Source organism: Ictalurus punctatus, chromosome 8 (genome assembly GCF_001660625.3).
Source record: "Ictalurus punctatus breed USDA103 chromosome 8, Coco_2.0, whole genome shotgun sequence".
Lineage (NCBI taxonomy): Eukaryota > Metazoa > Chordata > Actinopteri > Siluriformes > Ictaluridae > Ictalurus > Ictalurus punctatus.
In genome coordinates this window covers 26591544-26603361 of record NC_030423.2, presented here as the reverse complement: position 1 = coordinate 26603361, position 11818 = coordinate 26591544, and the positions used below count along the sequence as shown (strand labels likewise).

Sequence of the window (11818 nt, the reverse complement as noted above, 5' to 3'; positions counted from 1 at the left end):
TGAATCCCCAGGGTCCCTGACCTGTATAACTGAACGTGAAGATGAAGGCGAACTTGTACATCAGTAAATATAACTATGTGAATAGTTATGTAAGGAGGTCCAAAAAGTTTACGAACCCCTGTTAAGTCAGGTTTGACCTTCCAGTGTGTGTGTGTGTGTGTGTGTGTGTGTGTGTGTGCATGAACAGAAAGGATTGATGTGCTTAGAAATAATCAGTGCACACAGTTATGAATGTGCAGCAGCTCTAGAGGGACGATGATGATGATGATGATGATGATGATGATGATGATTGATGATGAAGATGCACCTGGGTGAATTGTGCTCAATTAAAGCGAGCTTCCTTTCCTCCAGTGCCATGCAGGCAGAAATAACAGCACCCACACGCCATCATGCTGCTCTGCTTACTGTATCCTTAATCCAGCAGAGGAAAAACCGAGTACACACCGAGCCCAAACCAGGACACAGAGCTCACTCACTGCAGGGGCTTGGTATGCTTTTACAGGTAATCTCCAAACACGGTATACATTTAGCATTTAATAACACCGTTTAGATGTGATCTGCTTACTCTTTAGCTACTCAACTAGCTAGCTCTTTGTGTCAATAACCATGGAAAGACATTAAAGTAAAGATACTTTCCACATACACGCACAAATCACGCACATTAGAACAATAACAATAATCTAGCAGTTTAATCCACTGCAGTTTGTTTATGCTTTTGCAGCTGGCTCCAGAAATCGATAGCTATGTTAGCAGCAAGCTAATCTACGCGTCGGTGTCATTAAACCGCAGCTAACTAGCAAGACCTTACTTTTATATAAATTAATGTATATATGTATATATGTGCTTCATAAATTAAGACCGGGCATTTTGTCCTTTATTTTACATAATATGAAACAACATAAAGCTGAAATGTCTTTCCGAGTCTCTTCGAATTTCCACGAAAGTGTTTATTTTCTTTTCTTTTATTTTATGTTAGCATTAGCATTAACTCCAAGATGCTAGCAGCTTCATCAGACGCAGCGCTAGCATGTTAAAGATTAGCTAAATTACGTAACGTTAATTTAGGTGAAATTAAATCGCATATAAACGCTTTTTTAGTTATTTTTTTTAGTTTGCGGTTCGCGTTCTTGTTTGTTTAAGGTGTTTTGTGTGTGTGTGTGTGTGTGTGTAAGTTATGAACAGTGAATTAAAGAAGGTTAGCTAAATAAATAAATAAATAAATAAACTAGCTTCATGAAGTAAACAGCTGTTTCGGTTATCACTCCGTGTTGTGACTATTTCTTGTACGTATTGGTTTAAAAACATGGCTTTTTAAACAAATATTTTCACTTCTAATGAGATATGTATCTATGTAATATGATATTCAGGACGTACTGGAGTAGTTAAGCTCATAAAATTATAGTTATCCAGGAATAAGAACAGAATTCCCTGCAAACTCTTGTGATTTTCTGGTATTTGTCTCACAAACCAACAAAAACAAAGACCTTAATAAATATAAAGAGTTTTAAACGTTTTATTTTTGTTAGAATTTTTTTTTTATCTTTCCCCAGAGTTTTAGTGATGGAACAAGCTCGGGTATTTATTGTCCACGCAGTGATGTTGAAGTTCAGTCATGTACAAAAAAAATATATAAGAAGTCTGAAACTTCTATCAGTAAATTGTGTAACGAAAGCAAGGTAAGTTAAGTAAGGAATAAAACACTCGGGCTGTGCTGTTATCGGACGTTAATCAAGGACGAGTCGGTGTGATGTCCCGACACCAAGCGACGGCGTTACTGTTACCACCTCGAAGTTGATTATTTTCCAATAACGGCATGTCATGGAATGTTTTAACCCTGTTATACCACAGCAATTACTGTTTGCGGTTACTGTTCGAGAACAATCTTCGGCTTGTGACCAGTCATATTTCAGAATTCAACAGCGCTGAGGTGTGAGAGAGTTTAGAAATCCTACACAGAGCTTTCAGAGATCTGAGCTACGCCTGAGTTTGGACATGAACTCTGGTTCCACATTATTTCCACCTGATGAGTATACGAGACAGCTCTGCGCTCTGTAGTGTACATAAACGTTTTTGTTTTGTTCCTCAGTGGTCCAGGGATGCCCAAGGAGAAATATGAGCCGCCAGATCCCCGGCGGATGTACACGATAATGACCAGCGAAGAGGCAGCAAGTGGGAAAAAATCTCACTGGGCTGAGCTTGAGATAAGTGGTGAGTGCTAATCTATTTTATAGTTTGCACCGGACATGTTAATAAGGGCTCGGCGATACGACAATATCATGATATCGATAAGAACATTTCTATGATCATCATCGTTACGCAGTGTAATTAGTGACTGACTGGAAATGATTATCCTTATCCTGTTCATACCGATGTTTTCTTATAATGGGATGTAATCATCCCTAGTGTTATGAAAGAGTTTATATGTTAGGATTATTTTCCAAATGATCAAATTAGTCCAGATTTACACTAAGCATCCACGGCTACATGTTCACTGGGCAGTGTTTGATCTGTTTGCCGTGTTTTTTAAGCAGTTGTACGTATTACACGACACCACACGCCTCACCGGTACGTATTACATACTAACACACTGTTCCTTATGTTAAAAGTGGTAGTAGCTGACGTAGCCGTGACGAATTAGAAACTAGTTGTATAGGCAGTAAATCAGGTACGTTTTAGATCAAAACGGGCTGCATTAAGGCAGCGGTTTTAACGTGATTAGTCGGCATGAGAGGTAAGTTTTGATCCTCTTCTGCTTTTGTTTTTTCGTGTCTCAGGTAAAGTGCGGAGTCTAAGCTCGGCCCTGTGGTCGCTCACACACCTCACCGCTTTGCACCTCAGTGACAACTCGCTGTCACGTATCCCCCCCGACATTGCCAAGCTACACAACCTAGTGCACCTGGACCTGTCGTCCAATAAGATCAGGAGCCTGCCAGCTGAGCTCGGCAACATGGTGTCTCTCAGGTGAGCCGGGTGGCCTAGACGGTCTTCTTATACCTGACTGTCTGAGTGCTGACGTTATTATTATCTTTTGTACATATTATTCGCATCATGCGAGAATCAAATATTTATTGGTTATGAGTAAACAATACAATACGTTTCCCGTCGTTGATTGTTTAACCGCAATAACAATATGACTTAAAGTGTATTATTCTTTAATAAAGACCAAGAAGTTGTGCTATTTCTCAGTTTATAGTTACATTTAATGTCGTGGAATTACACCCCCCAAGCCCCCCGAAGTTAATGATTAAAAAGAAATAGAAAGCGCATCTTACTACGAAAAGCGCAAAAAAGAAATTCCTCAGCAGCAGAAAACCTAGTTTCAGCTTTACCTCCCACTGTTACAAAGCGCTGAATCTGGAGACTCCTTCCATGAGTTAAATAAGTCTCCTTACAGAGCACCTGACAGGTTAATGTATTAGAACAAGTCCATTAATATATACAAGTCCCTGTGATTTGGAGCTCGAAATACTGTCAGAGCTGCTGTTATAGAAGATTAACTGACATCTTCCGAATCAATCTAACACATTCAGTATTGTATCATAATAAATGAATAAATACCACCACAACGAGTCAAAACATTTGGTTAGGCTGCGAGTTCTCTTAAGTGGCCCGTTTGTCTTAAAGTGTCCATTTCCCTGTGTCCTCCACAGGGAACTGCTTTTAAATAACAACCAGTTGCGGGTTCTACCTTTCGAATTGGGGAAATTGTTTCAGTTACAAACACTGGGGTTAAAAGGTGAGCGTGGTTATTCTCCATCCTGAAGCCTCCACTATGATACAGATGATGATGATGATGATGTTGATGTTGATGTTGAGCAACACATTTCTGCTTCCTGTCCCTCCTTCCACAGGAAATCCACTCGCACAGGACCTCATGAGCCTCTACCAGGAACCAGATGGCACCCGCCGACTGCTGAACTACCTTTTGGACAATCTTGCCGGTGCTATTAAACGCAGTAGGTTTTCTCAGAATGGCTGTTGAGACGTTTCAAAGTTGGAAACGAAGCGAAGTGTGTTTGTATCTATGTATGTGTATATATATATATATATACACACACACGTGTGTGTGTGTGCGTGCGTGCGTGTGTGTGTGTTTATCTATCTATCTATCTATCTATCTATCTATCTATCTATCTATCTATCTATTTATTTATTTATTTATTTTAGTATCAACTGAGCAACCGCCGTCCCGGTCGTGGATTGTACTGCAGGAGCCGGAGAGAGTCAGGCCTGCAGGTACTCATTTCTTATCCGATTTGTTTACACTGCTTGTGGATTTGCATGTTCAGTGCCAGTGGTTTAAGCGTTAACTGAACAGGTGGTTGGCAGACGGTAAAAGAAAAGGCCTATTGTTTACGCCGCTCCGTGTCTTTGCACACAGCCGTGTTCTCAGTAATGTGCTATAACGTACTGTGCGATAAGTACGCCACACGCCAGCTGTACGGCTACTGCCCTCCATGGGCTCTCAACTGGGAGTACAGGAAGAAGGCCATCATGCAGGAAATCCTCAGCTGCAATGCTGATATCATCAGCCTACAGGTACCATCTGATTAAAAAATAATAATATAATATGGGTGGTATGATTTGAGTTACTGTAGTTAACGATTAGTGTTTTTATAACAGCAAACTTCAACAGTTTTATTCCTGATGTTATATAGCTGTCTCATTGTTGTAAAGCACTATAAAATCCTGGTACTTGGACATCCAGTGTATAGTGTAAGGTGCATAATTTTAATATTCAGGTTTATTATATTGTGTGATGCTGTCCCTCAAATCCATTGCTTTCTTCTGTTCAGGAAGTGGAGACAGAACAGTATTATAACCACTTCCTGGTGGAGCTGAAAGCGCAGGGATATGATGGATTCTTCAGTCCAAAGTCCCGAGCCAGAACCATGTCCGAGTCAGACAGGAAACACGTGGACGGATGTGCAATATTCTACAAGACCGAAAAGTACGTACAATCGGTTTTTCACATTTCAGCATGATCATGTTCATATGAGTTCAGTGTCCTGCCTGATTGAACTCGCCAGCTGATTACGAATACATGGACTAATGCGTGTTGTCCATGAAGCATAGCATTCTGGTGGTGGAAATCACAAACCACATTTTTCCAGTTATTATGTTTATTATTGAGTTCTTATCGTTATTAGCAGGTCTGACTGGTCACTTGATCCAAAAGGGTTTAATCCAAACCTTAATAACTCATTAATAAACATCGTCATTTAGGGGAAAAAAGCCCAATAAATAGCCAGAATATTATTGTCTCTACTGATGGAGTCTGTGGAATCAGAAAAGTTTGAGAACCCTATTTTAATGTATAAAAATTAGGGGCGAAAAGGAAAATCATATGGGTGCTGAATCGAGTCGCATGGGTGCTGAATCGAATTGTTTTGAGTGCTGAAAAGAATCACATGGATGCTGAATCTAATTGTATGGGTGGGGAGTCAAATAGGTGCTGAATCGAGTCGCATGGGTGCTGAATCGAATTGTATGGGTTTTGAGTCAAATAGGTGCTGAATTGAATCGCATGGTTACAGAATTGATTTGTATGCATGCTAAATCGAATTGTATGGGTGCTGAATCTAATTGTATGAGTGGTGAGTCAAATAGATGCTGAATCGAGTCGCAATTGGTGCTGAATCGAATCGCATTGGTGCTGAATCGAGTCGCATGTGTGCTGAATCTAATTGTATGGGTGGTGAGTCAAATAGGTGCTGAATTGAATCGTATGGTTACGGAATTGATTCGTATGCATGCGAAATCGAATCGCATGGGTGCTGAATCGAATCACATGGGTGCTGAATTGAATCCCATGGGTGCTGAATCGAATCGCATGTATGCTGAATTGAATCGTATGGGTGCTGAATTTAATTGTATGGTTGCCGAATTGAATCATATTTTTACTGTACAATATTTAACTGTATTAAATACTACGTATTGAGATGTTTATGATACTGTCTGATAAAGGGAGATTCACACCCTTAATGAAAAAGGATGAAGACTCCTCCAGTGGAACTCTTAAACTACCGAATGATTCCCATCATGTCAGACTATGTTTTACATTATGACCTTGTATTGAAGGTCATACATGTTTTGAAGGTTTAATTACATGTTGCTCGTGTGTTTTGTTCAGGTTCAGTGTGGTGCAGAAGCACACGGTGGAGTTTAATCAGCTGGCCATGGCTAACTCAGAGGGCTCGGAGGCCATGTTGAATCGTGTAATGACCAAGGACAACATCGGGGTGGCGGTGCTGCTGGAGCTACGCAGGGAAATGATGGAGATGACACGTGAGTCTCTGTGAAATAAATCATTCGAGTTCGTTCGGTTATAATTCTGTTTAACTTTCTTTTGCTATCTTTTTTTCCACGTGAAAACTGTAGCGGGCAAGTCTTTCCATGTCCTGGAGAAACAGCTCCTCCTGGTGGCCAATGCCCACATGCACTGGGACCCGGAGTACTCCGACGTGAAGCTGGTCCAGACCATGATGTTCCTTTCTGAGGTGAAGAACATCGTGGACAAAGCCTCACGCAGCCTCAAGCTCTCGTCCATATCTGGAGAAACCAACGCTATCCCTCTGGTGCTGTGTGCTGATCTCAACTCACTGCCTGACTCGGGTTTGTCCTGTTATTGAATTAAATGCCTCAGAAATGCTCGTGTATATTACATCCTTGTGTAGTGCTGCTATCTTTTCTTCTCTGTTAACCATATTAGAATGAGTTTCTTCTGTGCTAGTTTGCTATTTAATAGTTCTGTGAGGAAATATATTTACTTTTCCACTTACCCCGACACTGGAGACTCCTTCCTTACTGGAGAAATGATTGTATTTTCCAGGTGTGGTGGAATTCCTGAGCACAGGCGGGGTGGACTGTACGCACAAAGACTTTAAAGAGCTGCGCTACAGCGACAGTCTGACCAACTTCAACTGCAATGGCAAGAACAGCTCGTCCAACGGCAGGATCACGCACGGCTTCAAGCTCAAGAGTGCCTACGTGAATGGGCTCATGCCTTACACCAACTACACCCTCGACTTCAAGGTCAGTGTCATCGGATCTTGCACATTGACGCTTAGCTTTTTAAAATTATTATTATTATTATTATTATTATTATTAAGAGATTGATAAGGAGGGAGGGTCATACTTTATTATGACACAGAAGCGCCATGTGGTTCAGCAGGACTGCCTTCATATTCAAGTCCGTTAATGTGAGCTCGTGCAGATGTTTATATTTTGTGCATGTGCTCAGTCTAGACTAGTGAACTGTTTACATGAACAGCTCTGTTTAAAAAGCACCTTTTATATATATATATATATATATATATATATATATATATATATATATATATATATATATATATATATATATATATATATATATATATAATATGTGTGTGTGTGTGTGTGTGTGTATATAAAATATACATATACAAGCACGTTCTGTAACGCACATGAGCGTGACGTGTAAACAGATTTTCCGTCTCTTTCAACCAGTGAAATATAATCCGGCTCTAATTTAATTCTAATCTAAAAGATGATCATTTTAATTGAGATTGCAGTAAGATTATTAACTGACTTATTGGTGGCATTTTAAACATTGGAGTATGAGAGTAATAAAATTACTCCTTAAATTGCTTATTAAACATACTGCTGTTCTAACCCCCCTCCCATCTCACCCCCTTTTCCCCCTTCCTCTCTCTGTAGGGTGTGATCGATTACATCTTCTGCTCTGAGCCTCAGCTGAACGTTTTGGGTGTCCTGGGACCTCTGGAGCACGACTGGCTCCTGGAGAACAACGTGAGTGGCTGCCCGCACCCCCACATCCCGTCGGACCACTTCTCCCTGTTTGCACAGCTGGAGCTGCTCCTGCCCCAGCATGCCCCCATCAACGGGGTGCACCTGCCTGCACGCAGGTAGTCACACCCCGCTCTGAGACGTCACCGTGAGGGGTGGGGCGGCGCTGCACACTCCCACCTCTGACACGTTCTTCTGGCAACTTACTGAAAACGACCGAACCTCTGAACTACGCCATTTACTTTGTGCTTCTTTAAAAAAAAAAAAAAAGTTTTAGATTTTTAAAAAATCTTTTATTTCATGACTTTTTTTTTTTTTTTTTTTTCCTTCCTTGTTTACTCGATGGAACCAAATTTGCTTCTAAACGCTAAAAGAGGCTCGGTTTCTCAGTCTCTCGTTAAGCTTTGTCTTTTGTAGTTGTTTTCTAGTCGTATGCATGGGTTTCTGTTTCGAGCACTACTTTTCCACGCTGCTTCGGTATCGTCGTTCTCATGCGAAAAAAACAAAACAAAAGGCGTAAGTAGTTTGTAGGCATGCGGTCTCGTGTCAGGATGCAGAATCTGTGTCGTTTAGCTCTCACGTGAAGCCAGGTTTGTGATCGGCGCACGTGTCCCATGCACTCGAAGGAAGTCTGGGCTGAAGGAAACGGAGGTCATAATGCCAATGGCAGTCAGATGTTTAATAATCTCAAGCCAGCAATGATTCCTGAATCCTCACCCAAGTGCATTAAACCTCCTCGTTCCTTTCTAAGCCCTAGACGGATTACAAAAAAAAAACAACAACTCGAATATCTGACAAGCAATAGCTCACATCCGGTTATGCTTTTTTTGTATATACACGCACGTGTGTGTGTGCTCGGATTTTAGCTTTGGTTCTTACACGCGTCTTTTTAGAGAAGCTCCGGAAAGCGTGCGTTCCGCTTAAATGGGTGCCAGTCTTTTTTAACGGGAGTGGCCCGAGCCGTCACGTGTTCACTCCTGAACGGTGCAATATTCTCAACCGTTTTAAAGCTAAAGCCGTGGCAAATGTTTTTTATACGAGCTTAAATATGAAAAATCCAATCCTCCAGTGCACTTATTCCGAAAGGTTTACTAGCATGGCGATCGATTGGCTCAATGAAATTCTGTTCTTCGACGCAAACAATTCGTTTGAATGCATCGGCTTGATCACTGGTTACCCGGTAACTTTGTTGTTGTTATTATTATTATTATTATTATTATTATTATTATTATTATTTTGTTATTGCGATTGAGCTATGCACCTGGAAATGTTTAGCTCCTAGAAAACATTGGATGTGAGGTCACTGTGGACGTACCCACATGGTGGAGGAGAGAGAGCTATAGAGATGTATATATAGAGAGAGAGATAGAAAGATTATAATCTCTATGTATCTATCTATCTCTCTATCTATATATATGTGAGTGAGAGAGAAATATATATGAGGAAGAGAGAGCGCATGTATGTATGTATGTATGTATGTGTAGATATATATATCTGCTCTCTCTCTGCCTCTCTCTCTATCTATCTATCTATCTATCTATCTATATATATATATATATATATATATATATATATATATATATATAATATGAGAGAGAGAGAGAGCGATAGACATATAATATAGAGAGAAAGAGAGATGTGGGTGTGGGAAGAAGACTTCATCGGGTCTGTATTCAACCAGCATCCGTTCACTGTGTTTTGTGGAAAAGTGGAGAACATTCCGTATTTTTTCCCACAAACCGCTCGTAACTTCTCAAGGTGTGTAGCACTGTCTTTTGCGGCCAGTAGTTTTCCGCCCAGTCGTTAATCATCCTTGTGGGCTTTTTTTTTTTTTTTGCCTTTTTTTTCCTCTTTCTTTCTTCCTTTCTTCTTTTCTCTCCCAACCAACCCCCCCCCCAACCCCCCAGTGATTTTATAAGTGTATACACACATTTAATCTTTAATATTTACTTGATTGTATATGAGCCACACACAGAGAACTTTTTTTTTCTTTTTTTTTTTTTTTTCCTCCCCACACATATTTTTCTTTTTTCTTTTTTGTAATATGGATAAATTATGATATTTTATTTTGATTTTTTTTTTATTTTTATTTAAAAAAAAAAAAAGAAAAGAAAAAAAGATTGTATTGTGTAAGTGTGACTGCAATTTTTAAACACAGGAATCAAATTTACCAGCTTGTTTAAAAAAACAAAACAGAAGAAAAAAAAAAAAAAAAAAAAAAGGTTGAAGAGGTTGTTCCCAGGTGTCACTGCCACACTCTTGCACTCAGTGACATTTTTGTTATTTTTTTGTTTTTTTTCCGGTTTCTTCTTGTTAATTCCTCGACGTACGTCAAATTGCCGCGTGGTAGAGGTCCGCGTTGTGCCTCGGTGTGTCCTTATCTTGCACTACCAGTGAACACCTGTACAACCTCTCATCCTTTCGAACACCTTGGAAGTTGTATGTGATTACTTTCTTTCTTTTTTCTCTTCTTTCCCTTAACACTTTTTTTTTTCCTGAACTACTCTACTACGCAAAGGAATCAGGTCTGTAATATTACAAAAAAAAAAAGAAGTTATTTTTGTAGCTAAAGCGTCTGTGGTAGGGCTCTGAATATCTTTCCTAGTTTTGAAACTCCACTCGTCGGTCGACGTTTTGTTTCCACACACGTTCCGTAGGTCTCTCCTTTTCCCCCCCGTATAACCCGAGCTGACTTTACAATCCCTTACTGGTTCTGTTGGTGTCTCGCTGTAATAGCTCTAGTCTGGTCATACGCTTTATTATTATTATTATTATTATTATTATTATTATAATATATATTTTTTTCCTGTGTAGTGCCACGTGGTGCGTTCTTCTTCTTCTATGAAGCCATTTCGCTTTAGATTCCCCTCTTTGACTTCGTTTTGTTGAAGTGGACAGGGATGGGGGGGGGGCTCGTTCTGGGTTCGTTTTTTTTCTTCTCAGCATCTCCTTCGATACGTTCAAAGCTTTAGGACCAAACTCCAGTCTTGTGAATCTTTCTGTGGTTTCATCTGTATCATGTTTTTTCTTACGCTTTTAGAAAGTAGACGAAATGCTGCATCAGTTAGCACTTGACACGAGATGAACTGACGGGAATTATTCAGTCACCTCTCTCTTTAGCTCTTAATTGGTCACGGAATTGTAAACAATTTTTAGCAGTAAGGATAAACCAGTACATTTAACTCAAATTCTGAGCAACGTTTCACATCGTTTTTATGTATTGTAAATGACATGCCCCCCCCCCCCCCCCCGTTAATGACCTTGACTTGCTGAAGGTATTGTAGATTTCAGTAGCTTTTTGTAAAGTGTGAATAAAATGTGTATTGCCTATTTTCTTTCTACAAAAGACATTGTGTGTGTGTGTGTGTGTGTGTGTGTGTGTGTGTGTGTGTGTACAGTGGTTAATTTTTTTTTTTTTGTGGATATCTTCTAAGTAGATTGGAGCTGGTTTTAGGGGCCCAAGCACCTTTTGTCTCAGCTTGAGTAAGTTGGATCAATTGATTCAGCTCATCAATAAGAGTCGACTCTTTGAGCTCTCAAAAAGCTCATGGCCGTTTTTAGGACAAATATTTTGACCGTTGGTCTTTGCCTAACTAACTAATGGCGGGGGTTGTTTAATGAAATCTTTACCCACCATTCCACTTTATAAAATCAATTTACATGAGTGCTAAATCAGAAAAACCCCAAAAACTAGAAGTGGAACACCTACTTCATGCTAATGAGAATTTTGAAATGAAAAGCTATATTGGTTACTTATCAGGCAAGTCAGCTAACGTTAGCTACCAGTCTAGGCTAACATAACCTAGCATTGCAACCAGTTTAAACTGGATTTTTTACTTATTAGCTTGTTAAAGCAATTAGGAAAACTTGGGCTTTGTTCCAAATCACATAGCAGTGTACTGAATAGGATGCTTATCTATCTATCTATCTATCTATCTATCTATCTATCTATCTATCTATCTAGTGTTGGTGTAGGTTTTGGAGGATAAAAATATAAAAATACGTCTAGTTTTCAGTTGATGATACAAAC

General features: G+C 39.8%; 1 protein-coding gene across 1 annotated transcript; it reads left to right on the top strand.

The window, feature by feature from the left end:
- The first annotated feature begins 171 nt into the window (after positions 1-171).
- cnot6b (CCR4-NOT transcription complex, subunit 6b) lies at positions 172-11118 on the top strand. The gene is made up of 12 exons (XM_017475213.3): positions 172-502; positions 2087-2208; positions 2775-2961; positions 3651-3736; positions 3852-3956; positions 4168-4236; positions 4382-4539; positions 4797-4951; positions 6134-6288; positions 6382-6615; positions 6833-7035; positions 7699-11118. The coding sequence occupies exons 2-12, from the start codon at positions 2097-2099 to the stop codon at positions 7909-7911; spliced, it is 1677 nt and encodes a 558-aa protein (XP_017330702.1). The 5' UTR covers positions 172-502; positions 2087-2096; the 3' UTR covers positions 7912-11118.
- Positions 11119-11818: the final 700 nt, after the last annotated feature.